Source organism: Fusarium coffeatum, assembly GCF_003316985.1.
Source record: "Fusarium coffeatum strain FIESC_28 chromosome Unknown BRIP53273_contig_39, whole genome shotgun sequence".
NCBI lineage: Eukaryota > Fungi > Ascomycota > Sordariomycetes > Hypocreales > Nectriaceae > Fusarium > Fusarium coffeatum.
Genome location: NW_022157836.1, coordinates 356,194 through 384,041, shown reverse-complemented (window position 1 = coordinate 384,041; position 27,848 = coordinate 356,194). Strand labels below are relative to the sequence as shown.

At 48.5% G+C, this 27,848-nt stretch overlaps 13 protein-coding genes across 13 annotated transcripts; 4 read left to right on the top strand and 9 right to left on the bottom strand.

Annotated features, from left to right (window-relative positions):
• Positions 1–1,869: 1,869 nt before the first annotated feature.
• Positions 1,870–2,279, bottom strand: FIESC28_01648 (uncharacterized protein; the record flags this gene model as incomplete). Its single annotated transcript, XM_031155798.1, has 3 exons — positions 1,870–2,027; positions 2,078–2,206; positions 2,261–2,279. The coding sequence occupies 3 exons, from the start codon at positions 2,277–2,279 to the stop codon at positions 1,870–1,872; spliced, it is 306 nt and encodes a 101-aa protein (XP_031020276.1).
• A 1,178-nt stretch (positions 2,280–3,457) lies between these two features.
• FIESC28_01647 (uncharacterized protein) lies at positions 3,458–3,892 on the top strand (the record flags this gene model as incomplete). The annotated part of the gene is made up of 3 exons (XM_031155797.1): positions 3,458–3,476; positions 3,523–3,657; positions 3,711–3,892. The coding sequence occupies 3 exons, from the start codon at positions 3,458–3,460 to the stop codon at positions 3,890–3,892; spliced, it is 336 nt and encodes a 111-aa protein (XP_031020275.1).
• An 857-nt stretch (positions 3,893–4,749) lies between these two features.
• FIESC28_01646 (uncharacterized protein) lies at positions 4,750–5,230 on the top strand (the record flags this gene model as incomplete). Its single annotated transcript, XM_031155796.1, has 3 exons — positions 4,750–4,765; positions 4,817–4,951; positions 5,049–5,230. 3 exons carry the CDS (start codon positions 4,750–4,752, stop codon positions 5,228–5,230), a joined length of 333 nt encoding a protein of 110 aa, XP_031020274.1.
• A 268-nt stretch (positions 5,231–5,498) lies between these two features.
• On the bottom strand, positions 5,499–7,082 carry FIESC28_01645 (uncharacterized protein; the record flags this gene model as incomplete). The annotated part of the gene is made up of 3 exons (XM_031155795.1): positions 5,499–6,151; positions 6,217–6,929; positions 6,976–7,082. The coding sequence occupies 3 exons, from the start codon at positions 7,080–7,082 to the stop codon at positions 5,499–5,501; spliced, it is 1,473 nt and encodes a 490-aa protein (XP_031020273.1).
• A 1,066-nt stretch (positions 7,083–8,148) lies between these two features.
• FIESC28_01644 (uncharacterized protein) lies at positions 8,149–8,889 on the top strand (the record flags this gene model as incomplete). The annotated part of the gene is made up of 1 exon (XM_031155794.1): positions 8,149–8,889. The coding sequence occupies one exon, from the start codon at positions 8,149–8,151 to the stop codon at positions 8,887–8,889; it is 741 nt and encodes a 246-aa protein (XP_031020272.1).
• A 157-nt stretch (positions 8,890–9,046) lies between these two features.
• On the bottom strand, positions 9,047–11,524 carry FIESC28_01643 (uncharacterized protein; the record flags this gene model as incomplete). The annotated part of the gene is made up of 1 exon (XM_031155793.1): positions 9,047–11,524. The coding sequence occupies one exon, from the start codon at positions 11,522–11,524 to the stop codon at positions 9,047–9,049; it is 2,478 nt and encodes an 825-aa protein (XP_031020271.1).
• Positions 11,525–12,357: 833 nt separating this feature from the next.
• Positions 12,358–13,384, bottom strand: FIESC28_01642 (uncharacterized protein; the record flags this gene model as incomplete). Its single annotated transcript, XM_031155792.1, has 2 exons — positions 12,358–12,980; positions 13,036–13,384. 2 exons carry the CDS (start codon positions 13,382–13,384, stop codon positions 12,358–12,360), a joined length of 972 nt encoding a protein of 323 aa, XP_031020270.1.
• A 2,655-nt stretch (positions 13,385–16,039) lies between these two features.
• FIESC28_01641 (uncharacterized protein) lies at positions 16,040–16,816 on the bottom strand (the record flags this gene model as incomplete). The annotated part of the gene is made up of 1 exon (XM_031155791.1): positions 16,040–16,816. One exon carries the CDS (start codon positions 16,814–16,816, stop codon positions 16,040–16,042), a length of 777 nt encoding a protein of 258 aa, XP_031020269.1.
• A 342-nt stretch (positions 16,817–17,158) lies between these two features.
• FIESC28_01640 (uncharacterized protein) lies at positions 17,159–18,439 on the bottom strand (the record flags this gene model as incomplete). The annotated part of the gene is made up of 4 exons (XM_031155790.1): positions 17,159–17,871; positions 17,919–17,991; positions 18,040–18,242; positions 18,292–18,439. 4 exons carry the CDS (start codon positions 18,437–18,439, stop codon positions 17,159–17,161), a joined length of 1,137 nt encoding a protein of 378 aa, XP_031020268.1.
• A 211-nt stretch (positions 18,440–18,650) lies between these two features.
• Positions 18,651–20,414, bottom strand: FIESC28_01639 (uncharacterized protein; the record flags this gene model as incomplete). The annotated part of the gene is made up of 4 exons (XM_031155789.1): positions 18,651–19,419; positions 19,467–19,713; positions 19,763–19,801; positions 19,853–20,414. 4 exons carry the CDS (start codon positions 20,412–20,414, stop codon positions 18,651–18,653), a joined length of 1,617 nt encoding a protein of 538 aa, XP_031020267.1.
• A 439-nt stretch (positions 20,415–20,853) lies between these two features.
• Positions 20,854–22,786, bottom strand: FIESC28_01638 (uncharacterized protein; the record flags this gene model as incomplete). Its single annotated transcript, XM_031155788.1, has 5 exons — positions 20,854–21,542; positions 21,591–21,862; positions 21,911–22,105; positions 22,157–22,555; positions 22,611–22,786. 5 exons carry the CDS (start codon positions 22,784–22,786, stop codon positions 20,854–20,856), a joined length of 1,731 nt encoding a protein of 576 aa, XP_031020266.1.
• Positions 22,787–24,003: 1,217 nt separating this feature from the next.
• Positions 24,004–26,790, top strand: FIESC28_01637 (uncharacterized protein; the record flags this gene model as incomplete). The annotated part of the gene is made up of 1 exon (XM_031155787.1): positions 24,004–26,790. One exon carries the CDS (start codon positions 24,004–24,006, stop codon positions 26,788–26,790), a length of 2,787 nt encoding a protein of 928 aa, XP_031020265.1.
• Positions 26,791–27,164: 374 nt separating this feature from the next.
• FIESC28_01636 (uncharacterized protein) lies at positions 27,165–27,674 on the bottom strand (the record flags this gene model as incomplete). The annotated part of the gene is made up of 1 exon (XM_031155786.1): positions 27,165–27,674. The coding sequence occupies one exon, from the start codon at positions 27,672–27,674 to the stop codon at positions 27,165–27,167; it is 510 nt and encodes a 169-aa protein (XP_031020264.1).
• Between the last annotated feature and the right edge of the window lie 174 nt (positions 27,675–27,848).

Here is a 27,848-nt window from a genome sequence, read left to right as displayed (position 1 = left end):
AGACGGAAACATGTCGCGTCTGGATCAGCGTAAAAAAAGAATGACGTAGTGCGCGTTTGGGAATTTGGATCGTTACCTAAGGCGCGTTTAGAAGGGGCTGAGCCTGTTGATTGCCCGTGCCCAGAATTGAAGTTTCCAAAAGGCTCATCTTGTGAACGATGCTGTGAGCTTATCCTCAGTGAATGTCTTTTTGAATTGACAAAGAATAGTCGTTTCTCTTCTTAGGAATATTGATTGCATTGTCTTTAGTCTCAAAATATTCCCAATTGATTGTAGAATCGCACTGTTACTGATCTGGTGGAAGGTCGAGTTCTCAACGGTTCAATTGGTAAGGTCTTGCACAGTTGTTTCGAGTGTGCCTCGCTTCAAAAGTGCATGTCAGCGTCAACAACACAAACCAACAGCTTTCAACACACTTAAAGCACTCCATGACTCGCACGAAACTTTTTACATCTCACTAATACCATTAATTATACCGCAAGTATATCAGACTGTAATTAATCTGTCTCCAACGTGTGAGTGTAGGGTAACTCGACTGTGGCGCTCGTTGTGGCTACCTACGTAGTGCGGTGGCTGTGGCGCCTGCTAACCAAAGCATCTCTGAGTAGGTCTGGCCAGCGCTTCATCGCTAGGACGGCTCCAAAAAGTCGCAAAGTACCGGAACCAAGAACGTCAAACACTCAAATGAAATCGCGCACGGCTCGGTATGTCGACACGGCTGTAGATATGCTACCAAGGCGCTGATTTACCACGAGCCAATGCCCCGAAACCGAGCGAACTCCACGCTTCAACCGACGAGTTGACAGTTACAGCTCCAACACTCGCGATACCGAGAAGCCTCTTCCTTGGCTGGACTACACCAGCTCGAGCACGTAAATGACGTGAATGGAACCAGCAGAGGTGGCTCTTTTGTACAAGCCTCCGTACACGCGCTTGACGCGCTGCTGACCCTTTGGGCTTTCCACCTCCATTGGCTGAACCACGCACGGAGAGCTCTGGTAGTCCGGTCATGGAAGAGGCATTCTACGCGTCAACGGTATGGCGAACATACAAGGCGAAGCAGCGTTGCCGACGTGACGCAGATGCTACACGCGGGGACGAAGACTTCAGTTGCTCAGCTCGCTGCGACTGACTTCTATGAATAGGCCAGTCTGAAGCTGCTGGGATCGCAAGCTCGTGCCCTTTTGTTCTGGGCCTTGGGCCTCGAGTAACGCAGCTGGTCAATATGATCGATCGGTAGGCTTGCGAGAGTCCCTGTGTTATTGCCACGATTGCTAACTGTTTGCTGCATAGGTTGCCAGCCTCTATTTCGGACCACCGCAACGACCCTGCGTCTACGTCAATACTCACCACGATCCCCCTTGCAATCCCTGCCGCGATCCTTAAGACGTACAGCAATCTGTGCCTACGGTCTATCGAGCCGACCGACGAACCTTACCCGTCCAGCAGTCCTATTGCCGTTCCCACTCAGCAAGGCGCTCGACATTGCCAGCCCATAAGCCACAGAGTTATTGATGGTCCGTTCTACGATCCTACAACGGTCGGTCGACCACGGAGCGTCAGGAAGAGGCAGAGCACACCTTCGGTACATGACATCGGGTATTACCACGAGCGATCTTCTGGAGTACACCGAGATTCGCCGCAACGAGTTGAATAAAAAAGACCATCGTGATCGAGTCCGGTGTCGCTTGGTGCTTCTTCTGTATTTGCTGTTCGATACATCGTCACTACGCTGCAGCTGTGGGTTAGCATCATTCATCGGCCTCAATTGCACAACGCTTTTGAGCGTGCGATCCTGGTTGCACCCCTGAACACCTCGATACCTGACACGATACGCCCGTCGATTGAATACGGTTGGATTAAAATCGCCTAATACTCCTGCGCAACAGCCTGCTCCAATATCCGCTCGCAAATCTTCTTCGCATTATCCGCGTCGATTGAGGGCACCAAGTGGCTCTCCTGATCAATGAAGGGATGGCTGAATCCCTTCAAGATTTCCATCGCCTCGATATGGTTTGCTGGTTTACCTGCTCTGTCCATTAGCATCTGCAATTGCCTCTCAATCGCTCGAGCTTACCACTCTCGCCCACCTGCTCGTGCCATTTCTTGTCGGCCTCATATGCACCAGCGTTGGCAACATCCTCGTCCGATAAGAGCGCGTCTTTCTTTGTAACGGACTCGTGGGCCTTGGCCTGTTCCGAGCTGTCTACAGCATGTTAGAAAGGTAAGATCGTAGACCAGGGTAAGTGCGTAAGTTTACCGTCGAACCAAGCTGACATGATGACTGTCGTGAAGAATGCGTTGCTTGCGATTTGGGGTAGTTTCCTTGAGTACAAGGCACAGGTGTAATTCGTAAGTTAAAGCGTAACGACTCTTTGACCCATGGGATTGTGAGTGCTCCTTCGTTGGGCCTCAGTGTTGGCTCGTTATGACGATTGCCGACAGATTGAGCTCCATTGTGACGACGTAGTGATGCTTCCAATGACGCGACCAGTTTCTGCCCTTCCCCATTTAAGTACCACAAATAAATAATCAAAGGGAAGCAGATATTGATCGACAACGATATGAACAAATGTCGGCGATATTTTTGCCGACCTTTGTTGAAGTTGAGCTTCTTGATCTGTGTCAATCGCGAAGCTGCGCTTACCCCTCCAGGCAATCGCTTCCAGGTTCTGAGTCAAATGAAGCAACCAGATAAGATCATGCAATAAAGGCAGCTGGTACCATCACCTTCTAATTCCATTGGGCGGTCCTCGGGCCTCCGCATGTTGACTGGATTCGAATCAATATCCATGGATATCCCAGTGAGTAGAGGTTAGAGCACTTGACGCACCGCAACGCAGCCATGCCCTCTCAGAGCTTGAGCACAAATCTTTGCCAGCCGCCGGAGCCAGCCAGCCATGCCATGTCGCGAGCCAAGCTTTGCATGTCAATGTGTTTCAAGACCGTCAATTGCCATGAAACAGTCCAACGACAACATCCATTGCTGAATTGACACATCCTTGACTTTTGATCGCCGTTTCTGGAGCCATTGGGTCTTCTCTAGTCACGTAGTCACCACATCAAGTCAAGCTGACAAGTCAACAACCGAGCGTATGCATGATGCTATACTCAAGATGGATTTGATCGTTAATTTTTATGTAGTTTATGTGCCCTACCGGCGTCGATTGTCTGAGCCATGGCAGCGATCACTAACCATGGTACAAGTCGTTACTGGCCATTTTACGAGCGACCTGTGGGAAATGGTTTGGGAATCCTTATTTCAGCTTATGAGCCAACCGCTAGATTCTAATCTGAAATGACGTACGGGTTGGCTTGGAAGCTTTGAAGTATAAACTGTCAGCTTCTCATGTGTCGCGATAATTCCTTGATAAGTCTCGCCATGAACTCTCTTATCAATAGAAGAAAATTTGAGCATAAGTCGTTTCTTCAATCCTTATAACTCAAATACAATATCATGCCGCCCTTTTTCGATGGTAAGTAGCCATAACTATATAGATTAAGTCTTCTCACATCTCGCAGACGGTGACTACCCAGCGGAAGCGTACAATGAAGTCGTGGGGAGTGCTCCCAATGATAGCTGGTCATACAAGCTCATCGTTAGTGCCGCAGCTTATGAAGCCGGTAATGGCTACGTGAATCATTGTGAAGAAAATGGTAAGAACAATACTTTCTTGTCTGTGATACAATTAGACTGACATTGGCGCCAGGTGAACCCGAATCTCATGCAAAGGCCAACGAGATCCTAGCTGCGTACGTTGGTGCTTGCGTTGATCGTGTGATTGAAGTGAATGGACTGGATTGCATCGGCAGCGAAAAAGCTAAGTATCATGGCAGGCAACTTGTTGAACAGAAGCTGAGCGAGTATGGAAGCCAGGATGGAAATTGGTGATCGGAATTGTTTAGCGTGAATGGAAAGGAACAGCCCATCTTGGCCAAATACAACCCATAAATGTTGAAAGTACTCAACGATAGTCGCACGAGTAGAGATTACGCAGAAGAGCATTAAACTTGAGCCTAGATGCTGCCGGCGCCAGTTATGTCATGGTGATAATTTTAGGCCAGCTCAGCTCGCTGTGGCGCCTGGAGACCCCGGATTTCGCGCGTCGCGAGTTAGGGGCGAGCTTGGGTTTCGATGTCTCCGCGGATTCGTATCCCCATCGCACGGTTATCATTAAGGCACGTTGAAGACAGGTTGCGCTCACTGGATGTCTAAACTCGTCACTCCCGGCGGTATTCCCGGCTTGTTGAGTACTCTGCGCCAGCATTCCAGCGAGTGGCAATTAGCTTACTCCAGCATCAAGCCATGCCGACAGGTCAACAATTCAGACCGCCGGCAAATTCGGCAAAAGCTGAAACAATGCATGATGCTATACCCAAGATGAATTGACTGTCTATCGCAATTGTAGTGGAGTTGCAGCGTCAGCCTCTGGCGTTACGTATCCCGTGTGCGCCGGTTATCCGAGACGGCAGCGATTGCCGAACCTAGTGCATTATGGAACGAGCCGTGAGATCCGACATCAAGGTTACTGGATGAAAGTGTCTGTTGGCACCAGTGGACGGGGTTACCGCTTGTTTCCAAGTTTAGATCATGTACCTGGCTGGCCTGGACCCTTTAAAGTATAAAACGTTAGCTCTTGGTGTTCTACAGTCTCTCAACAAATCTCGACACTCACAACTCTTTAACAACTCGACGAACAATTAAGCATAAAACTTTTCTTTATTTTTTAACTCAAACACAACTTCATCATGGGTTGGTTCGATGGTATGATGGCTGGAACCGTCTGTACACGTTGGCTCCTCTAACATCTCGCAGACGATTCTCATCCTGCGCAAGCTTATGAAGAGGTCCGCGACCGTCCCCATGAGGCCAAGTGGAGTCATGAGCTCATCGGAGGAGCAGCAGCTTTCGAAGCTGCTAAGGCATATGAAGAACACTGTGCCCGAAATGGTAAGCATGTTGTGATGGTTGTCTTGGTGTTGCCATATCAAATCCCTCGAGGAGATCCGCAAAGACGTAGCTATAATAGGCTAACAATAATTTCTAGGAGAACCTGACAGTCATGCAAAGGCCAAAGAGTTCATAGCAGGTGCTATTGGTGCCTTTGTTGATCGAGAGGTCGAGACAAGAGGCTTGGACTTCATTGACAGAGAGGAAGCTAAGCGACATGGCGAGCGACATGCCATGGAGCAGCTGAACCAGTATGGAAACCAGAACGGAAACTGGTAATCAGATACCTCATAGTGGATAATATTATTCTTGATGACTACGATTTGTTATTCTTTTGCCTGGTGATTGCGAGAAGTAAAGAATGTTAGTTGACCTTCACCGGACGGACCGGAACATCTTGTCCGGAGCCTCACTTGTACAGCAATAGAGCGGTGGGATCACGTATGATATTGTATTCTTCTGCCTTTGAGATCAAGATACGGCTACCAGTGCTCATTCTATATACTTCATTCCTCATATACACATCAACATAACTCTCATCCATCGTTTAAACAATGTCATGATCACAAGGCTTGCCCTCGACGCCGCTTAGAACGTCATGGAAATGCAACGAAGCATCATCTCTGACTCTCTTGATAGATCCAACAGTAGAGTTGGAAGGTATCTTGGGAAGAAGCTCAACACCGTCAATGGCAAGCTTGCTGAGAACATGAGCAGCAGCTTGAGCATTCTTGTAAATAGTGTCAGGAACGGGGTTGGTGATGTTATCACAGGCCTGATGGTAGCAAGCATCCTGCTCAAGACCAGTTCCTGTGAAGAGACCACCGACGGGCTTCTTGAGGACCTCGAGGAAGGCAACGTAGTCGGTTCCGCCAGTAAGACCAGCGGGTGTGACCTCGATATCCTTGGCCTTGAAGTGCTCGCGGAAGAGATCCTCAATAACGTCAGAGCCAGGAGGTCCGCCAGGGCCCTTCTTCTCGCCAGTGCCGTCAAAGACACCGAAGAAACCGCGCGAAACCATGTCGAAGTTGAGGTAAGCGAGCAGGTTGTCGACTTCGTTCTTCTTCAGGTTGTTAACGTAGTAGCGAGATCCGACAAGACCGTTCTCCTCAGCTCCCCACCATCCGAATCTGACCTTCAACTTGTGAGAGAAGTGCTGCAGAGCCTTGGCGTTCTCAAGAATGAGCGACGTGCCAGAACCTATGAGTGTTAGCAAGGTCAAGTGAATGCTCACTGGGAGACAGCGGACTCTTCGGTCGACTCACCATCATCGTTAATGCCGGGACCGGCCTGCACGGAGTCAAGATGGGCTCCCAACATAACTACGTTCTTTTCGTCACCACCCTTGGTCTCGGCAAAGACGTTCTGAGTAATGCGTGTCTCGATGGTCTGGATGACCTTGGCAAAAGCCTCGATCTTCTCGCCGGCGTCAAGACGAGCCTTGAGAGCCTTTCCGGGCTCCTGGTCTATCAAAGCGGTGGGTACATAGTCTGGGCTCTGTGCAGACAGAGTACCAGCAGTCAACTTAGCCTCATCAGAGTTGTAGATAACAACAACGGCTGCACCAGCCTTAGCTGCAGGCTTCACCTTGCCAGCGAAGGTAGTCTGATCAGGGCAGAGACCACGCTCAACAAGGACAATCTTGTCCTTCACATCAATGCCTTCGTAGTTTGCGACGTCACAAGCAGCCGTACCCTCTGGGGCATGGACGAGCTCAGCGGTGACACCCTCCTCAGAAGTGCTGGGTGTGTAGGTCAAAGCAACAGTACGGAAAGTCTCATCGTCAACAGTAACCTCAGCGGCCAGAGTTTGAGTGAAGTTGGCAGGGAAGTCCTGCTTCCAGGTCTTGAAGCCCTCAAGCTTGGAAATCTCCTCGTAGATGAAGTCGACTGAGGCGGCGTAACCGGGAAGACCGAAGGCACGGTTCCCGCCATTGGCATAGGCAATTTCATTGAGCTTCTCCAAGTTCTCCATCAACCTAGGAAAATTAATATTTGCAAACGAAACCAATTGATATTGCTTACCCATCCTCAGTGATGAGCTTCTGTAGCTTCTCGGAGCTAACAAGTGGCTTGGTGGCATCGGCCAAAGGCGAAACCGCCAAGAGAGAAGCCGCTGTAGTGAACTTCATTGTGAATAGCCAAGTTGAACGTTCACGAATGAAGAAACAAGATTCTATCTGCGGACATTTGAGAGCTTAAATACTGGCCAGTCGATTGCCTCTCGCATAAGTTCCTGCATCTTTGCAATTCCAAGGCTGATTCACGCCATTTGCCCCGCAAGTCAAGATATCGCGGAGGTGTCGTCAAAGCTTTTGGAAACTAGTCCGTCCATCAAGCGAAGATCCGAGTCGGATTGGGAAGGTCGGTAATTGGCATTGCAACGTGCCAAGAAGTCACTAAAATATGCATAATAATTCAACTGCCTGATGTGTGTAAATTTCCTTTATCTTAACCCCGCTGATGAGATTTTACGGTGCTTATCAAGAGCTTGGGAGCCGCGTCATAGCTTTTTTGACAACGCCGCGGTCTCGTATGCCAAGGGGTAAGTCTTTTCTGGGGTTGTCGTTTTATGAGATGGATCAACCCAGGGACCTTTTGTTTCTCTTGGCTGGGCGGGGTCAAGTTGTGTAGCCACTGCCATGGTACGTCAACTGCATGGGTGGATCTTGGGAGTATTCTCGGCGTTTTCTGGTATATCTCCTTCCTATTCCTTGAACAAGTCTGATCAAGCTGATAAGACTCCATGCTAATATGGTCAGATAATCTTCGAAGCGTCTTGCCGACAAGGACATATCTTTTCGTGAAACTACAACTATGCCGTAGAGTCATTTGGATCTTGCACAGCGTCGTTCTGACGACTCAAGAACCTGAAATGTCGTGACCCGAAATACGCATGACAAATAAAGTGTACCATTGCAATTCAAGTAAGATTCACTCAAAGGGTTACTCGAGTGCTGCATCACGCCCCGCGCCTCCAGTCAAGATTAACTTAAAATTGTTGCATGAAGACTGATGCAAGTAAACCAATCAGTGAATATCGTGACACGGGCACAAATCTCACCAAGTACCACAAGCTGACGCGTCTCGCTTGAGCTTTGTGATCATGGACTCGATTCCAGACTCGTGTCACAATAGCGTCGATGATAAATATGTCTTGGTCCAAAGACGACATCCAGACCATCCTCACGACCAACTATGACCAAAAACATCTACGACACGCCCGAGTTCTTTGCGGAGTACTCCTCCTTTAGCAAACAGAAGAACGGCCTGGAATACGCAGAAGAATGGCCTCCTTTGCGGGCCCTCCTTCCAGACCCAACTGGCATAAAAGCGATGGATATCGGATGCGGCTTTGGCTGGTTCTCACGATGGGCAATGGAAGTTGGCGCTGAATCAGTGAAGGCCATAGATGGCTCTGAAAATATGCTCAGCAAAGCTCGCGAGATGACACGCAACAATAGCATTCGTTACGAAAAGGCTGATCTAGAAACCATCGTTTTCGACAAGGATGAGGAAAATACGTACGGCTTGGTCTTTAGCTCCCTGGTACTTCACTACGTCGTCAACCTTGATAGCCTTGTACACCAGATACATCGCGTCTTAGCACGTGGCGGTTCCTTTGTATTTTGCACCGAACATCCTATCTTCACCGCACCATCAAATGAAGAACCGGTCAATGACAAGGAAACTGGGAAACTATCCTGGCCTCTCGAAGGATACCAGGAAGAGGGTGTACGACAAACAGATTGGCTGGTGAAGGGTTTCCAGAAACAGCACAGAACTATGGCTAGTTACATCAACATTCTGCTCAGAGCTGGATTCGAGATCACAGGGTTCGACGAGGGTTACCTCAGCCCGGGGAAGATTCAAGAGTTGCATGGTTTGGAGAGATTGGACGTGCCTAAATATCTTATGATATCGGCCGTTAGAAAGTGACTTTCGTTGCACCACGAAGAAAGAATTGGAAGAATAGAATGCAGAAACGCTTACAAATTTCGAGGAGACCAATTTGCATGAGAATTGTCTAGAGACGACAACTGTTCCTGTAATTATCTATCGCAAAGATCTGATATCTCGCGAAATTGAAGAGTAGCTATGCTACCTGATTGACCAATTGATCAAATTCCTCCTCTGTATGCTCCTGGAAAGTCCTAAAGCTCTTATCCAAAAGCGTATCACCATTCCTGAACCGCTGCATCGTCAGCTTCTTGCCAGACAAACGCTTCGCCTCAAACAGATCCTCCACATCCACAAGCTCCGGTACAATCGTCGTACGAAACTCATAAGGCACCCCACTACTTTTGATGAGCTCAATGCTGGCTTCCAAAAGCTTCGGCTTGACCTTCTTGCCTGTGACACGTTTGTAATTCTCCAACGCACACTTGATGTCCATCGCTACAAAATCGACGAGCTTCTCATCATATACCTGCTTCAAGATGTCGGGCGACGTGCCGTTTGAGTCGAGCTTGACGCTTATCCCCACACTTTTGAGGATTCTCAAGAAGGGGAGTAACCCTTTGTGTATCGTGGGTTCACCACCTGAAACAACGAGACACTTGTGAGACGTTGAGGTAATATGCCGAAAGATATCCAGTAGGGTCACATCGTCACACTCGCCTTGTACAAGTGGACCGTTGTGACACCACGGACAGGCCAAGTTGCAACGAGAGGTGAACATGATAGACGCTTGTGTCTTGCCAGGATAATCGCTCAAAGTGCTCTTGACGTAGCTAGCAACCGGGAGATCTTGAATCGCGACGACCTGTTTTTCCAGTTCTTGAAGTTTAGCGTCGTTATTTGACCCAAGACCTGTCTCGTACTTGTACACCTTCCGCTGGACAAACTCCTTCGACTTTCCTCTATTCCAATCTCGCGTAGGACGAAAATAGCCGACAATGCGAGAGTAAACCAACGTCAGCTCCCCACATGCTGTACACTCCGGCTGCTCACCAACACGGTATCCATGTGTAGGACAAATACTGAACGTGGGAGTAAGTGTTATGTAAGGAATTCGGAATTTTGCAGTCAGTGTCTTGATCAAATCTCGGGCCAGCTTCCAATTCGGTAGCTGTTCGCCCAAGAAAGCATGAAAGACCGTTCCACCAGTGTACGAACACTGAAGCGCTTCTTGATGGCCCATGGCTTCGAAGAGATCTTCTGTGGTGTCGACGGGTAGCATAGTGGAGTTGGTGTAGAACGTTGGGATATCCTTGTTTGGGAAGAGCTCCTTGTCTCGCTTGGCGAACTTGTAACATGTACTTTCTGCTGGACTGGCTTCCAGGTTGTACAAGTTACCAGTTTCTTTCTGGAAGTCCTGAAGTTGGTCTTTAATGAACTCGAGGACTTCAAGAGCAAAGTCCTTTTTTTCATCGACACCCCCTCCAAATAGGGCTACGAGTGCTTCGTTCATGCCGTTGACCCCGATGGTGCTGAAGTGGTTTGTCCAGCAAGAACCTGTACGGTGCTTAGTGGCTGAGAGATAGTGCGCGGCGTAGGGGTATAGAGTCGAGTTCGCATCGACTAGCTTTCTCTTGATCTCCAAGGAGTCCTTGGCTACCCTTAGTGTCTTTGTCAGCTCAGACATGAAGGTCTCCTTGAAGCCGTTCGAACGGTAGGCGAGATTGGGTAGATTGAGAGTCACGACTCCAATAGAACCAGTCAACGGACTCGCACCATATTGACCACCAACTCTACAGTGAAGTTTGCTGAGATCAAGTCTCAGCCGACAGCACATTGATCTGAAGTCTTCAGGATCAAGATCGCTGTTGATGAAGTTTGCAAAGTATGGGACACCATACTTAGCCGTCATCTCCCAGATGGACTGCCACCGAGGTGACTCCCAATCGATCCCATCGGAGACGTTGTAGGTCGGAATCGGGAACGAAAAGATGTTGCCATTCCCATCGCCTTGCATCATGACCTCAGCGAAAGCCTTGTTGAGCACGTCCATCTCTTCCTGAAACTCGCTGTACACCCAGTCCTCTCGTAATTCACCGCCAATGATGACACACTGGTCGCCCAGTCGCTTGGGGCATATCAAGTCCAGAGACAAATTAGTGAAAGGAGCTTGGAAGCCACTTCGTGTCGGAACATTGAGAGAGTAGACAAAACTCTGCACGCACTTGAAAACCTCAGTGTAAGACAAATTGTCGCTACGGATGAAAGGAGCAAGGTACGTGTCAAAGCTCGACAATGCCTGTGCACCAGCAAGTTCTCCCTGCAACGTGAAGAGAAAGTTCACAATCTGATTGAGAGCTGTGTTGAGATGCTTTGCGGGTCGACATTGGATCTTGTTCTCGACGCCGCCGAAACCTTGGAGCAGGATGTCTTCGATGCTCCAGCCAGAGCAGTACGCGCTAAGGAAGCCAAGATCGTGGATATGGAAGCGATTCTCGGCGTCGTATTGGCGGATCTCAGGAGTGTAAACCCTTTCGAGCCAGTACTGGGAGATGATTTGGTTGGAGACGTATTGCATGAGGCCTTGGTGGGAGTAAGTCGAGTTCGCATTTTCTGCGGTCTTCCATGTTCCTTTGGCGAGGTACTCGTCCACAAGATTGATGTTGGAGGACATGGTGACGTAATCAAAGATTATGAGGAAAGAAGCAGGAAGGAGACACTGAGGCAAACTGTGAAGAGGTAGGTACGTGCGATCTTGGTTCTAGATGCGAGATCGACTTGTAGAAAATCTTTTCAACTGCTCGAGCGGTTACGGCATATATACATTTGCCCTTCTACACTCATTGCGATCGTCGAGCCACCGACCCATAATCCACCTGCTGGCATGATAACAGTGACTCAATTCACTTCCATCATGAGACTACCACAAAAGAATCCATCAGATGCTCTCATAAAACACGATCCACGCGCGTCCGCACTGGGCTGATGCGGTACGCCTGGACCGCGATTTGGACGCGTTAACTCGTGACTGTGCATGCTATGGGCCGACTGCGCATCCGAAAGTCAGCTAATTGTGGTTCAATTGCTATGTCATGAACGGGCCGTTGATTGAAACATGAGACTGGCCGGCAGGGAACGCGTCTGTTGTTGATTGGACGCTAAGATAAGCTTATCTTCTTATCGATTACCAGATAAGGTTGATCGATATCATGGCCTCTTTGGTTCACTTCTCCGACAAAGATCAAACATAAACCAAGTCTTTCTTTAATGTTATAAAAATAATTTCATTATATCACAAGGCTCAGAACTTGAAAGTGTACTGTAGATACATTGACATCTCTGATTGTGATCATGCCTGCGTTCTGGCATATCGGTGGATCTCCCTTGTTCAGTTCGCATTTGCAGATATCTAACGATCTGTTACTCGCAAAGTATTTGTGGTAGGTCAACTAATAACCCCAGACTATATGAACAAGCCCAGAACGGAATCCGTGAGACCTAGAGATCTTACTTAGAAGGCTCAGCAAACTGTTTGGAGAAAGGCTGAACCTGTCCAAAGTTGGGTGTGCCATCAGCATTGGCAGTCAAAGGCTGAGTCATAGCATATCTCGTATCATCACATGCACCATTCTTGTTAGAGGTAGCATGGAAAGTGATGTAGGTCTGCTTTCCGTCAGGGCTTTGGAAGAAGCTGTTGTGGCCAGTTCCGTAGCTTCCATTGGCGCTCTTGAGAACACAACCGTTCGACTTCTTCCAAGCTGAGGCCTTGGCAGGATCAGTACGACCATCCCATTCCAATAAAGCGACACAATAATCAGGAGTCCAGCAATAGTTAGCGCTGTAGGAAATGTAGGTTTTGCCTCCGAAGTAGAGGGCGTTGGGCCCTTCTTGGACAGGAGTGCCGCTCTTCTCCCAGGATTGATCGGGTTGGGAAATGATGCTCAGAGCACCGACAGACATGAAATCCGAGCCCAACTTGCGCACGCAAGTGGACTGGTATTGAACTCCGGTCATGCAGGAGTAAACAAAGTAGTTTCCGAACTGATTCGTTCGAAGAATCGTTCCATCTATCCCCCAGTCGTCTGAGAGCTTGGCTCCGTAGGACCAACTGTCCCAAGGTGTAGCCCCACCTAGTCTCATACGTTAGTAATCATTGTAGCTGGAAGGGTGGAAGCTGATACTAACCCTTGATAACATGGGAACGCTGCCCTGTCAAATCCTCGGCCTTTCCAGCAGTGTAATAGATGTACCATTTACCCCCCAGCCAATGGAGTTCAGGAGCCCATATATTGGAAGATCGGGAAGGGTTTGTGTCGGTGTAGATGACTTTGGGAGTGGCAGTCTTCAGTCCCTCTATGGTAGTAGCACGGGAAAGTTGCAGGTTGGTCCACTCAGTCGAGATAAGGTAGTAGTAACCGCCAGTGTAAGTGATCTGGGGATCACCACCTCCAGGGTTACGGATTGGGTTTGTATAAGCTCCAACGGAACCGACAAGGCCAAGAGCCAAAGTGAAGATATTGTTCCAAGAAACCATGATTGCAGATGTTGGAGAGATCCTGTCTGGTGATCTGTCTTGTATTGGCTTGATATTTATATTGGGCACCTACGCCTCGGAAAAACGCAAAAATAGTCTGTTGATCTGGAAAAGTTTGTGGGCTTTGTTCAACCTTTTATCATTCCGAGGCGGTATGCCTGGAATGCTTGAATACAATATCGAAGACGGCATATTCCATCCCATGTAAGTAACCTTCCTATAATGTTTAAGCTCGGCCAGTAAAACCACGAATGACTTATTGTCCCGCTGGCGCACTATGGAATACGCGGATTGACTTGTCGATCATGTGCGGACAGCGTTGATGCGATCCAATTATATCCCCTGTCATTCCCCAGGTTACATCTTGCATCGGGACTTCAACCTCCGCAGTTGCTAAAAGTGTGGAGTGCTTAAACCGCTCCAGTAAAGATAATAGATCCATAAATGAGTTTATTGTAGCTGTATGATCCATCCCTAAATTGATGTTTATGGGTCGATCAGGCTAGTTTGCCCGAGATGCAGGTAACCCAACAATATGAACCCGATCACAATCCAAAGCTTCGATAGTCTCCAGACATAGAAAACATGTGATATCTGCAGACTTAGTAGCAATAACGTCCTCCTCACTAACCAATGGTAAACATGTCGCGCCAGGTATGTGAGGTGGGAGGAGGGGGCACATCGGCGGAGAATTCACGCCTTATAGAAGTCCAGCGTTCCTCAGGGCAGATTTTGACCCAGGAAATGGCAATGTAACTGATCACCTGTTTTGAATCGCGCTCTGGCGGGTTGAGTGAGGCTGCCAATATATCCTCTCGCATGCTGAAGATCCATGGGTGGATGGCTGTGATTTAATCGTGAATGGTAACAAAAGGTTGCGTTGAGGCCTTGACGAATAGGGGAACATGCTCCTGGGGACGATCCTCACCGCAGCACTGCAGCAAGTTTCTGGACACATAGTCTTTGTCGTTTCCATAAACGCAAAACTCGTAATCCGGATGTGCATGTCTATGCGTTTCGGACGCCCACCAATCGGGGTGCCCTTCCAATTCCCGAGACTTGACAGCGATTGATGATACAGGGGGCGTAGTAAGAGACTCCTGTGAGATAGAGTGCCAGCGAGGGTTGCCGTTTGGTTGATTCTGGGTGTACGGATGACGCGGTCCGGCAGGGTCTGAGCTATCATCCAAAACAAAAACCTGATCCTCAAAAAGGTCCTTGAATGTACCATAACAGTCTTCTAGTTGCGTCACTGGCACGCGGGCGCTGATTGTTGCGGCACCACTCTTCGAATGAGAGAAATTCAACAGACATGATGTATACGGCTGGAAACTGAGCTCGACTGGGTGCTACGACATTGGAATGTTGAATGAATAAATGGCTCGTTGGTTAAGTGGCTTCTTAAGAACCCTATTTGAACTAAGTCTACTCTTACAAGATAATTTCACGTACCCGTCTAAAGCGCTACCCGGTTCAATACTTCGAGCTCCGTGCGCAACTCAGCTGGATGCATTTACGACACTCCTTGTCGCCTTTTGTTACTTATTAAAACATGCCACTCCACCACGGACCATTCGGATCAGGTTCAGGCAGAGTGTATGGGACTGGGTGTATAAGATCATTCCAAAAGCTCTCACTTATAGGAGACACAGAATTAAGGCCGTTGTAGCTGAGTAACAATCTTGAGCCGTCGATTGGAGGAAGCTCGGTCATTGAGATTGACTAGATTTTCTCTCTCAAATTCATCATCCATGGATGAACAGCAGTGACATAGTCGTGGACGGTGACATAGGGTTCCGTCGAGGCCTCCACTCGCAGCGGCATATGATTCTGAGGGCGAGCTTCGCCACAACATTCTAGAAGCCTGCCTCTTTTACCGTCTTCGGCAAATTCGAAAGCACCCCCGTCTAATCCTAGATCTGCGTGCCTATGACTCTCGGCCCAATCATCTGGGTAGTCTCTCAAGTCACGAGATTTGACATTTATAGAGGATATGTTCGGATCTGTCAAAGGCTCTTTGGAGATGGGGTGTAAAACCATCTCTCCGGTTGATGAATGTTGAGCGTATGGCTGTCGTGGCCCAGAAGGGTCCCAGTGGTTATCCATCACAAATACGCTATCTTCCAAGGACCCTTCGAAATACCACAAGAGCCTTTTGGTAGCTTTAGTCATCATAGGGCACTGAGAGCTTTCGCATATTTCCTCGTAGGATGGTATTTGGACTGACATCTTGGAGGTGGGCAAAACAAAACAGTTAGACATAGTTTCATAGAAGAATATGAGCGAGAGAGGATTGGCGAATCATGAATGTGGAGGCACTACTCGGGGTTTGCTTGTGACACATCTGGTGATAAAGATGCCCGCAATGCGTACTTAATAAAACGAATGTGAAGGCACGTAGAGCTCTATTTGTTTTCTCTAGACTGCTCTTACGAGGACGCCTCAGCTTATTGTTGGTATCCACCCGTTGGTTGTAACTTTCATGCGTATCACATATATTGAGTCATTTCTTCGGACTCACGGGTCACCTGGAGGCACGTACGCATTTGACACAATATGGCCATTTTTGAACAGCCGATGTAAGCGACAGACCTTCGTATCCTGGTTTAACCTTCTCTCAATTGCTTCTCGTATAGCGAAAACATCCATTCGGGGTCACTCGACCCTGTGATTAAATTCCGGCAACGGAGCGATGAACCAGGAATCTGGGGCACCGCTCACCTCTGGTAGATTGCGCAAAAAGTTCAAATAGTCCTCAGTGGTGATCATGAGAGAGTCGAGGGCACCACAATTGAGAACCAACTTCGAGCCAGCATCTCGATCCTCGCCCGTCACTGCCAGGATTTCATCCTGGAAGCTCAATATCCATGGATGAACAGTGGTGACATAATCGTGAACAGGGATGAAAGGCTGTGATGAGGCTTTTATTAATAGCGGGACATGATCGGCCGGTCGATATTCCCCGCAACATTCTATCAGCGTCTTCTTGCCACCTCTCTTCTCATAGACACTCATAGCGGAGTCACAATCCATGTGGCGGTGGTGACTGTCCTCCCAGTCATCCGGATAGAGATCCAAGGCATAAATTCTGACAGTTATTGACGATATGCTGGGTTCTGTTAGAGGCTCTTTGGAGATTCCGTGCCACTGAGTGTCGTTGGTTATGAATTGCTGCGCATACGGCTCACGCGGCCCAGTGGGACCTGAGTCCTCCACCCGGACGAAAACGTTCTCCTGCAAGGGCCCTTCAACATACCACAGTAATCTCCCGGTGGCACGTCTATTGAAAGGAAAGACATGATTACGACGCAACTCTTCGTAGGATGGGAGTCTGGTAGACATCTTCGAGTACAGGCGTCGGAGTCCCCCTGTAAAGTCTGGTGCGGGGCGGTAAGAGAGCGTTGGTGTAGACGAAGTGTTGGTTGGGACCATGTTTTATAGTCAGTATAACCGCTGCGCCCCCCAGTTAGTGCGTTTTGGCTTCGCAACTATTGCATGGATGTCTGCCAACAAGCGTAGGTTGCAGGAAACTGATTCATAATATTTTCTTGTGTAGCCGCGACAACAACTGATAATTCATGAGCATTGACTCTCATTCCAAGATGGACGACCTTGAACCAACACGGCTTACCATAAAGTGAGAGGGTGATGCGGCGATAAAAGTCAACTGACATCCTTTCAGGCTTTGTGATTCCATAAACACAAATCCATGTACTCAACGAGACAGGTATCTCAACAATTACAACTGCAGCAATAGTCCCTATAAACGTCGCCTTACGAGCGCATGGTAATCCACTCTCCCGTACCTGGATCATAATGCAAGTCAAACACCATCTCCTCGCCATCTTCTCCTGAAACTTCGAAGCCAACAACAACATTTGGCTCATTATAATGACCCATAAACTCAAGTACAAAATCGAGCTTAGCTCCAACCTCCAGCGTCTCTCGAAAGGTAAACGAGAATGGCTCCGCTCTTATGACTCGTCTGCTGTTCTCGAGTTTAACAGACATCAGATATGATACTGGTATACCATCGTTGTCGACACCGGTCAAAACAATTAACTGTCGCCCGTATGTATCCTGTTCCATCTTGATGACAAGTCTCCGCTTGAGAATGAAGGTTGGAATGTTATAGCCAAATCTATCCATGACCTTTGTCATGAGCAAGTCGGACTCGGACCAAATGTGCATGGATGCGAGGTTCTCCATGAAGGTATCTTGCAGATTGCAGATAATCATCTTTCCTTTCTTGCTTTTGCCTACTGTTTCGGGAATGCCGCTGGCGGGAGGTACGCTTAGCGATGAACCAAGAACAAGACACAGATCAGCTTTCTTGGCATGGCTCCTGGCGAGCTTGAGAGGCTCTTCTGGGAGGAATTCGCCAAAGTTGATGATGGTGTCGTGAAGATTGCCTCCACACTGCGTGCACTTCCTACCTGTTCGGTGATCGTGTACTGTCTTTTCGTAGGTTGCAACAGCTCGGAAGTCTTTCACCTGATAAGCAGCTGCCAACTAACTTTGATGGCTGACTTACCTCGTATGAACTCTTTCCCGCAATCTTTACAGCATTCGCGGTTGCTGTTGCCATGTAACTCAGATATGCCATCCTGTGCCAATTAGCGGTCAGACTCAAGTAGTAGATCAGAGTTCCCTACTCTTGTAATTCCACTCCTTCGATGCAAACCATCGCAATTCTGACTGACGAGGTACTTCATGACTCCTTGCCGCTGAAGCTCCACCAAAGCCATATGAGTCGGCGTGGGGATAGCTTGCAAAGTGCTAGTTGCCTTGCCTGTACGTGATCTCCCTTGAGCCCTCAAAGTCCATGCGCCTTCGGGTCCACGAAAGTCGGGGATACCTAGACAATTAAGCAATTGGCTTAGATATGGAGGCTGTTATTTATGTACCAGCTGAAGTCGAGACACCTGCACCCGTGAACACGATAAAGTGCTTGCTCTTCTTGATGAGAGCGACAAGCTCGTCCGCCTGTTGGTCGATAACCTCTGGTGCATCGCGTCGCTCGGGAGGCGCTACCTTGGGTGCTGAAGAGGCCATTTTGTCAAAGAACGTCAAGTTTATTAATTATTTCGTGGCATGAATATTTAAAGAAGATGGTGTCTATTCACGCAAGACAAGAAACCGTGAATTTGCTTACATCTCTAGGCAACCACCCCGCTATAAGAATAACTAATGACTTGACGTTCCATCAAGCTAACACCAGAGCCAATCAACTGAATCGCTAATCTCGAATCCCTGAAACACCAACTCAAGTAGCTCGCTCCATCTTCACATCCAGTTGAGGAATCTCAAAGCCATTGACCATTCCTTCCTTATCCATGCTGAATCGGACATAAATCTCAGCGTCCGCACCAACTTCCTGCCAGGTGATGCATGTAGGAGTACCCATATCAATGAGAGCACTTCTGTCCTGGAAAACAGCGACGAATTGATGCTGGCTCTCAGTCTTGACATTGGTAGGGTAAATCCTGAAGTCAAGATCCTTGGCCTCAATACCAAGCTTCTGAGCGGTGCGATCCTTGACGTTGACTCCATCGATGACCAGCTTCTCCACAACCAGGCCATAACCGTTACCAGTAGTGTTGAAAGACGCCTGGGACTTCTCTCCCTCGAATTCACCAGCATACCGAACCTCAGTCTCAGCTGCTGCAATCCGGGGGAGGTAACCAAGCACTTCGCTGACAATATCAGCGTGGACGTTGAGATCAAGCTTTCGCTCTTCGACAGTGCTGTCATGAGCCAGAATGGCGAAACCGGCGTTGAAATCAGTTGTGAGGCCGAAGTAGCTAGCATATTTGCCGATGGTACCAGCCTTGGTTAGAGCATCGATGATGGGTCGGATATTGTTTCCGGCACGATAGACTTCCCATGGACGACCGACGCCGTTACGGAGGTTTGATGTGTCAGCGTGGGACTTTAGCCAGCGACGAGTGATAGCTGGGGAAAGTATGTCGGAAGCAAGCATGGAGTGGCCGGCACGAGCGAGATCCTGCATGGAGCTGACGAATGATAGTGCGCTAGCATGGGTCAGTATGGTAATCAATCATGGTTCTTATTGACTTACCCAGGCTCGCCAACGATAGAAGTGTTTAGGCTTTCCATTGCAAAGATGTCCTTGATATCATGGCCCAGGACTCCGCTAGAAGTCATGTTTAGAGGGTTAAGAAGGGTCTCGTCAATGATGGATGACCACTTATCGCCACTTTCTCTTTGCATTGCGAAAACGAGGAGCTGCCATGCTGCATAAGAAACAACAGGAGTGGTGTCCGGAAGGAAGTAGGGCGACTTGGTAGCGATGGCCTCCTTGAAAGCTGTGGATGAGTTAGCGTGATGTATAATACTTGCGGTTGAATTACTTACACTCCCAGTCGCACTCTTCACCAACGGCACATGCCTTGGCTATTTTCAAGATTAGTCAATGACCTCAGTCTCCGAGTTAGTTCGACTTACATTCACGGCTGAGTCCAGACACCTGGCCAGCCAATGCTCCAATTGTAATATCCTTCCAAACAGGTGCAAATGGGGCCTTGACATCAGCCAGTTCAGGCAGGAACTTGGTGATAGGAGTCTCCCACTGCTCACCCATCTGGGCGAGCCAAGCGTAGACAGTGAAGACCATGCTCACGTCTCCGACAGGGAACTTGGTGGCCAGAGTGATGTTCTCGTTGGATACCTGATCCTCCGGAGATGTGTAATGATACTCAAAGAAGATAGGGTCCTCTCGAAGCTTCTCATCGCCACCAAAAATAACCACTGAGAAAGATGTAGTGTTGACGTTGATAGGGCCATATTTCTCACTGCCGCCGTTCTTGATAAGATCGTCAAACATCTTGGTGAAGCTCGAGACGAGGCTCTTGATGGGTTTGGAGCTTTTGTCGATAGTAGGTGCAGGATAGTAAGCTCCGAGCGGTGCACACCCGAAGAATTCAATGTCTTCCTCAACACAGGCGGTTTGGGCTAGAGTTGCCATTGACATGGCACCCAAGATGGAGGGCAAGATGAAGGAGCGCATGGTGACTGTTCTTCGAAAGATATGGCCAAGATGTTGTGTCGTAGTAGAGTGGTGATGGTGGATTGAAGAAAGTTGGCAGTGACATGCTTTCCTCTTTATACTCAATTTCACTCCTTCAATATTGGACCCTCATGATGATCCACGTCCACATCTTACGCCATCAATAGTATCCTTTAATCTTAACGGAGGCTTAGATACATGATTACTAGGGTCACAATGGAGCTTTCGGTGGACTAGAACTACAAATTGTAAGCCGAATGGTATTTTACTAATGACATACAACGATTGTGCTCTTACTCCGGACGTTAGTCCGACTTACTCCGTACGGTCTAAGCTTAGTCCGTATCTTAGTCCGTACGAAACTCCTTACACCGACTCGGCCTAACAAGCACTCATGGGAAGGAAAAGAAATCTATTTTTATGGAAATAAAACATATATCTAACTCCCCCATCCGAAGTTAATTGGAAAATCAATCGGATCTGCGAAAAGAAAAGTGCTTATGTCCAAGTCTGGATTTTGATACCATTCAGACCCACTCATATTCCATGACCCAGTATTCTGGTACGGCAGAGGCACGCCGACTGGCATACCACCCGAATGATCGCTGATTGATATCGAAGGTTGAGAACCAGAAGATGGGCTTATCGATGAGGTCGACTCAGCAGTTTGCTGTGATATTTGCGACAGATACCAGTTTTCCAAGCGTCGTATACGTTTTACGATGCTATGGAAAGGATGGTCTGGTGGAGCATCTGGTCCAGGCACGCCTTGGAATCTAAGCACAAGTTGACGAAGGGTATGCTTCATGTCTAGGAAGCGACGAAGATGTTGAGTGAAGCCGGATACACTGCCGCGAGCAGCTATGAGGTCTAGACGGACGGCTAGGTTGAGGGCGCAGTTCATCATGATCCAGCCCATGTTGGACATAGCTACTTCTTCTCCTTGAGGCATAACTAGAATCACACCGATCAAAGATCGAGTAGCTGACATACTTGTAGACAGCCATTCGTTCAGCGTAGTCTCATCTTCGAATGGGTTTTGAAACTTATCGAGGCCAAAAGCTGTTCCTCGTGGTGAAGATTGACTGAGCATGAGTTCCAGAATATGTATTTGAAGAAGTAGCGGCGCTATATAGCTGTCAGTTACTACACTTGAAACATCATAGTCTCACTTACGACTTTCGCTGAGGGGAAATGGTAATGTTGATTTGATCATAACACATTTCTGTGTAATATCTTGACACTCTGCGAAGAATTGCAAGCCATTATCAGTCGGAGCAGTTTTGCAAACAAGGTCTTCAATATTCTCAATGAGAGTCTGTGTTTGGATTATATAAGGCAAGAACCTGTCCGTAGAATACTGATTCAAGGAAGCAAGGTGTTCGCAGCATGCCAAGAGATAGGCCGTGTTGAAAACTTGGCGTGACTTCTGTAGAATAATGGAAGAACTTGATCTTCATCAGCAGTGAGTCACTCATCATGTCCGATTGGCTTACCTTGAAGCTAGGTAGTATGCGCCAGCAAGGGCTCGCAGCTCATCAGGCTGCCACTCCGGCTGATTCTGATATTTGCCCCCCTCGGCACTCCAGAGCTTTGGCTTCCTGGGTCTGTCAAGACGTAGATCGCTGATGATACTTGTAACAAGATGAAGATGCTGGATGTATCTTTTGGGCTTAGGTTGGTAATGGGCCCTGTAGTCTTTTTAGCGAATGCAGTCCTGCTCTTCCGGAAGATCGACATACCATGCTACATGTATAAGCAGTCCTTGCAGCAGATCCAACTGATTGAAATCACCATCGACCATCCGAACTGCAACTATTTGCTTGAACAAATTTCCCAGTGCCACTTGGACGCCGACATCAGCGAATGAAGCAGCGACTAGCATCGCTAGACAAGCACAGGGATGTTCCTGGTTGAGCTCTTCGATGGAAATTTCAATGGGAAAAAGAACAAATGGGAAGTACGGTATCAACCGCGACCTGAAGATGTGTAGAAGCTGTCGTCCCGTCTCAAAATCCAAAAGACCTTGTTCAAATGGGTCAAGCGACACATCCTTATTGAGAATATCTTGGTTCCCCTCGACGGTCTGAGCTTGTGGATTTCCTGGTGATCTTGAAGCACTTTTCGCGCCCTGTCTCTCCCTGCAACGTCAATCATCAGCACGCGTCATTAACAAAAAAAATCGTCAAAGCTCACCGTTGACGGTTCACATTCTGTCGTCTCCTCGCCTGATTAAAAACACACGTCTTACCCAGCCGTAAACACCGGTCGCACAAGTCAGAATCCTGCGTCTTCTCACACCGAATTTTGAGATGAAAACATGTCTGACACGTTTTCAACAGCGGCATAGGCGACGTGCGATCTTTACTCATGGTGAAACGCTGTTAAGCTTAAAATTGGAGGTGGAAATAGTACGGTTTTTTTCTTTTTTTCGTAAAGATCTACTCGCGCGGGAATAGATAACATGATAATGAAACGCGAGTCACGTGTTTAATCCCGAAATCCGTGCTGTGACAGGATGAGGCTGTGCAGTTTGGCCGCGTAATTCGCATATATAAAGCCTCGTCATGAAGGAATTCGGAGGGACTTTTGCGCCTTCCTGATTGTGATTTATTTCTTTAAATGTCGGTATCTTCGTTCTGGAGGCTTGGTTGGGTGACGTCACGGAAGATGGCAGAAAGTGCAGGGTAACTTCAATACGCATGCTTCGAGTTGCATCTCAACAGCAAATGTAGGTGATCAACCAGTGAGGACATATCCATCCTATGACGAAGGATGAAGGCACTGGGAGCACGTAATGAGAAATCTTCCAGTAAGTCGATCGGTGCCGTGGAAACACAACGCAATATCCATGGTGCCGAATGTTTTCGGATTCCTTCGTTGGTCATCAACACGGGAAGGATTTCTACCTTGAAGCATCCATGGATGTCAAGACTCTTTGAACGATAGGAAGACCAATTGGGATCCATTCATTTTTAAGCTGACAATCAGAAATAGCCTCAAACAGGTTATTGATCCCTTAGTAATCCACTTCTCCGGTATATGGTCTGAGAACGCGCTCGCAAATGCCCCACGCAGATGTCACAGCCTCGCCTCGAGCTCCAACCCCCAACGCCAAGCGTAATCCCCGTAAAGTCTTACCGTATCCGCAAAGAATTAACTTATTTAAGAGTTCAGTCCCCAAACATTCATTCTCTCTTCTGTTCAACAGCACGAGTCAGAGTCAAGTTTGCGGGGAACCATGTTTAGCGGAGATTGGCAGAACCCCCAACCCCTGTTTTGGCATGGATCATCAATTCGTCTGCTAAAAAGCCGTCATCCGAAGTTTAACACAACTCCAGAAGGGCAGCTGCTCGGCAGGAGTTACACCGAATTGCGAGATGCAGCGGCGGGCAAATGTCGTTATTGAGTGTTTATATGTAGAATGACCTGAACGCGGTATATCAACCGAAATTAAATGCATATTCTCATCGCTATTCTCTATGGCGTCACTGGATGGTTGTAGTATTTAAAAGACTAGACAAAGAATTAGTACACCACTGTTCAAAATCATCCCCAGTCTTTAACTTTATTTGGTAGTCGATGCAAAATGCTGCGACAAGCCGTCCACTCCTTCCTGCTTGCCTTGTTGGCAGGCCAAACCATTGCAGCTCCTAGCAATTCCTCCTCATCTGCCAAGGTCAAATGGCTCGGCGAGAAGCCCGACTTCACTTCTGGAACGACCTTTGGCGTTCCATGGCCTCAATCTAAGCACTTTCCCAAAAACACAAAATTCACGGCTTCCGGTGCTTCTGGGCAGGACATTGATCTTCAGTCCTGGGTCACTGGATATTGGGCTGATGGCTCGGTGAAGTGGACTGGACATGCGATCCCTGCATCGGAAGACGTGCTTGATGAATATGTCGTCAAGGCTGTTACTTCTGGAAGTGGCATTAATTCCACTGTCTCGAGCGGAAAGAGCGACGGTGGCATTTCTGTTACTCAATCCTCTGACGACATCAAAGTCGACACAGGAAAGGTGACCGCGACCTTCCCGAAGAAGGGATCCGTCATTGTCAAAGAGATCCAGACCAATGGCAAGCGTATCGCCCAGAATGGAAGACTTGTCCTTCGATCTAAATCTGGTGTCTCCCATGCTGGTGATGACGACGCCGAATCTTTCAAGACTCTTCGCTTCCAGAGTAACATCGATAACGTTACTGTCAGCGATCACAACTCAGCAAGAGCTCTCGTTACTGTTCACGGCAAGCACGAGGCAGCTGACAAGTCCGGTCACGACGCCTGGCTCCCATTTGTTCTTCGTTTTTACCTTTACTCGGGTTCCGAATCGATCAAGATAATCCACAGCTTGGTCTTCGACGGAGATGCGGAGAAGGACTTTATCTCTGGCGTTGGTCTTCGCTTTGATGTCCCGCTGGAGGGAGAGGAGCTTTACGACCGCCACATCCGAATTGCCGGTGTCGATGGCGGTCTTCTCAGCGAAGCTGTTCAAGGCATTACTGGTCTTCGAAGAGACCCTGGTGCTAATGTTCGAGCTGACCAGTTTGACGGAAAAGAACTGCCTGATAAGTCTACCTGGGATGTCCGTGTCTCCAGCCGCATGCACTGGATCCCACCTTGGAACGACTACAGCCTGAGCCAGCTCTCCTCCGATGGCTTCACCCTCAAGAAGCGAACCAAAGCTGGTCAGAGCTGGGTTACCATCCCTGGAGGCACTCGCGCTGAAGGTCTTGCATACCTCGGTGGCGCCACGGTGGGTGGTCTGGCTGTCGGTCTTCGTGACTTCTGGAAGAGATTCCCCACCGGCTTCGACATCTCCAACGCTGCATCCGATACTGGTTCCATCACACTTTGGCTCTACAGCCCATCGGCCGAGCCGCTTGACCTTCGTCCATACCACGACGGCCTTGGCCAGAAGAACTACACCGACCAGCTCGATGCTCTTGAGATTACTTACGAAGATTGGGAGGAGGACTTTGACACCCCCTACGGTATTGCTCGAACTAGCGAACTGTACCTTATCGCATTCGACAAGACTCCCTCGCATGACACTCTTGCCAGCCACGTTTCTCAGATCAACAACCCTCCCGTCCTAGTCGCCGAGGGTGAGTACATCAGCAAGACCAAGGCTCTTGGTTCTTACTGGGCCCCAGCGGATAACTCTACCGCCGCGTCCCAGAAGCTCGAAGCCAACATCGACTTCCTCGCCAAGTTCTACCAGTACGAAGTTGAGCACCGTCGATGGTACGGATTCCTGGACTTTGGCGATTTTATGCACACGTACGATCCAGACCGACACGAGTGGCGATATGATATCGGTGGTTACGCCTGGGACAACTCTGAGCTCTCTCCCGACCTGTTCTTTTGGCAGTACTTCCTCCGCACTGGCCGCGAGGATATCTACCGCTTTGCTGAGTCTCTTACACGACACACCGGCGAGGTGGATGTCTACCACATTGGCAACTGGAAGGGTCTTGGTACACGACATGGCGTCCAGCACTTCAGCGACAGTGCCAAGCAAGCACGTATCTCACAGCCTCAGTACAGGAAGTACTTCTACTACCTCTCTGGTGGTGACGAGCGCACCGGCGAGCTGTTTGAGGAGCTTCTCGACACAGACAAGACCTACGGTGTTCTTGATCCGCAGCGAAAGGTCCGAAAGGATGGTTGGGTACCTACACCAAACTCAACGGTTGCATTCGGCCTCGGTACGGACTGGGTTGCGCTCGCCGGTGGCTGGTTGATTGACTGGGAGCGCCGCAGTCCTCGATGGGAAGAGTCCAAGGAAAAGCTCATCAGCACAGCCAAAGGTATCGCAAACCTCAAATATGGCTTCGTCACAGGCAATGGTCTCTACAGTCTCCAGAACTGGACTCTTGGTCCTCCACCTGCCGACCCCGACAACAAGGGCCATGTCGACGTTTCTCATCTCGCTGCTGTGTTTGGTCTGCCAGAAGTTGTATCCGAATTGATCGAGTACGCTGGTGTTGAACTACCCAAGGAATTCAAGGAAGCTTGGCTTGAATACTGTTACTACTTCGAAGCAACACCTGCTGAGCAAGCTGCTCGTTACGGAAAGGACTTTGGAAAGTTGAACTTGTACCAAGGCCACTCGCGCCTGACAGCCTACGCAGCGAACCAACAGAAGAACGAGACGATGGCGAACATTGCGTGGGACAAGTTCTTCAACAGTGATGGCTTCAAGGCACCCAACGCCACCTTCGAGACTACGCCTATTCCTGATCATGAGGGTTTGATCCCTGGAAAGGAGGCGCCATGGGTTTCTACAAATGATGTTGCGCAGTATGGATTGGCCGTTATTCAGAACCTCGCTCTTGCTAGGGACGCTCTTGAGGATTACAAACCCAAGGCTTAGAGCCACACTTCGAAGCTTTCTTTTGTCAAAACTAGTAATGATCTATTTTTGTATCTTACTTTCCCTTGAATTCTTCTTTACATAGCTTTCTGATTTAACATATTTTCGTACAAACTTAAATGGCAATATGACTCATCGCCTTCCGTAAATTCCGTGTGATGAACTTTGTACAAACTCTGCCTCGAATAAAGTCGCAAGGGCTTGGAAAATGCCAGACAAATGCTGTCTGTGTAATCATCCTCGTATAGGAAACATGTATCTTCGTGGATCCCATAGTCTCCACTGAATAGGTTGTCTAGCCGGTATGGAAACCGAGTCTTCTAACCTCCTCTATCAACAATCAGACGCCGTCATGTTATCTGTTAGATGTGTAACTAACTGGTGGGAGTAGCCTTCTGAGCTTGTTGACGTCGCATATGATCAATCTGCAGCCTCATATGCGCGATATCCCGCTGCATCTCCGCATTTTTAAGTCTGAGATCAGCCTTGACGGCTTCAGCGTCGGCCGAAATTCTTCGAAGCTCCTGCTTCGTTTCCATCGAGTAGATGTAAACATATTCGATCTTTTGTGGGTAGCTATTTGTTGGTTGTGGCGGTCGAGGATAGTGTGTAGATGCTGGTATAGCCATGTGAGGATGTGATGCGTGCCTCGCGCTGGTGAACTCTGGTTGTAGGCTACGACCGTTCACCAGGTTCGATGATGTCCGGGATCCTGAGATCATGCGGGTCATGGTCTCGATGCGTCGCCAATGTATTTTGAGATGAGAGGGCTGTCCTGTAAGTGGAATTGTAAGAGGTCGAGTACGGCCATTGACCTGGATTGATGGTGGCCGCGATCCTGAGATCTTACTGGCCATGCTATCAGTACGGCGTGAGTAATTCATTTTTAGATGTGATTTCGTGTTAATCGGTGGAGATGTGTGATGGACGAGAATAGTTTCACCGGGAGGCAAGGTATTTATAGAATGGAAAGGTCTTACTGTAAACGAATGATTTTAGTTCAATTGATGCAACTAAGAAAAAGTTTTCTCTCCATACATTTATCCTTTGTCAACCAT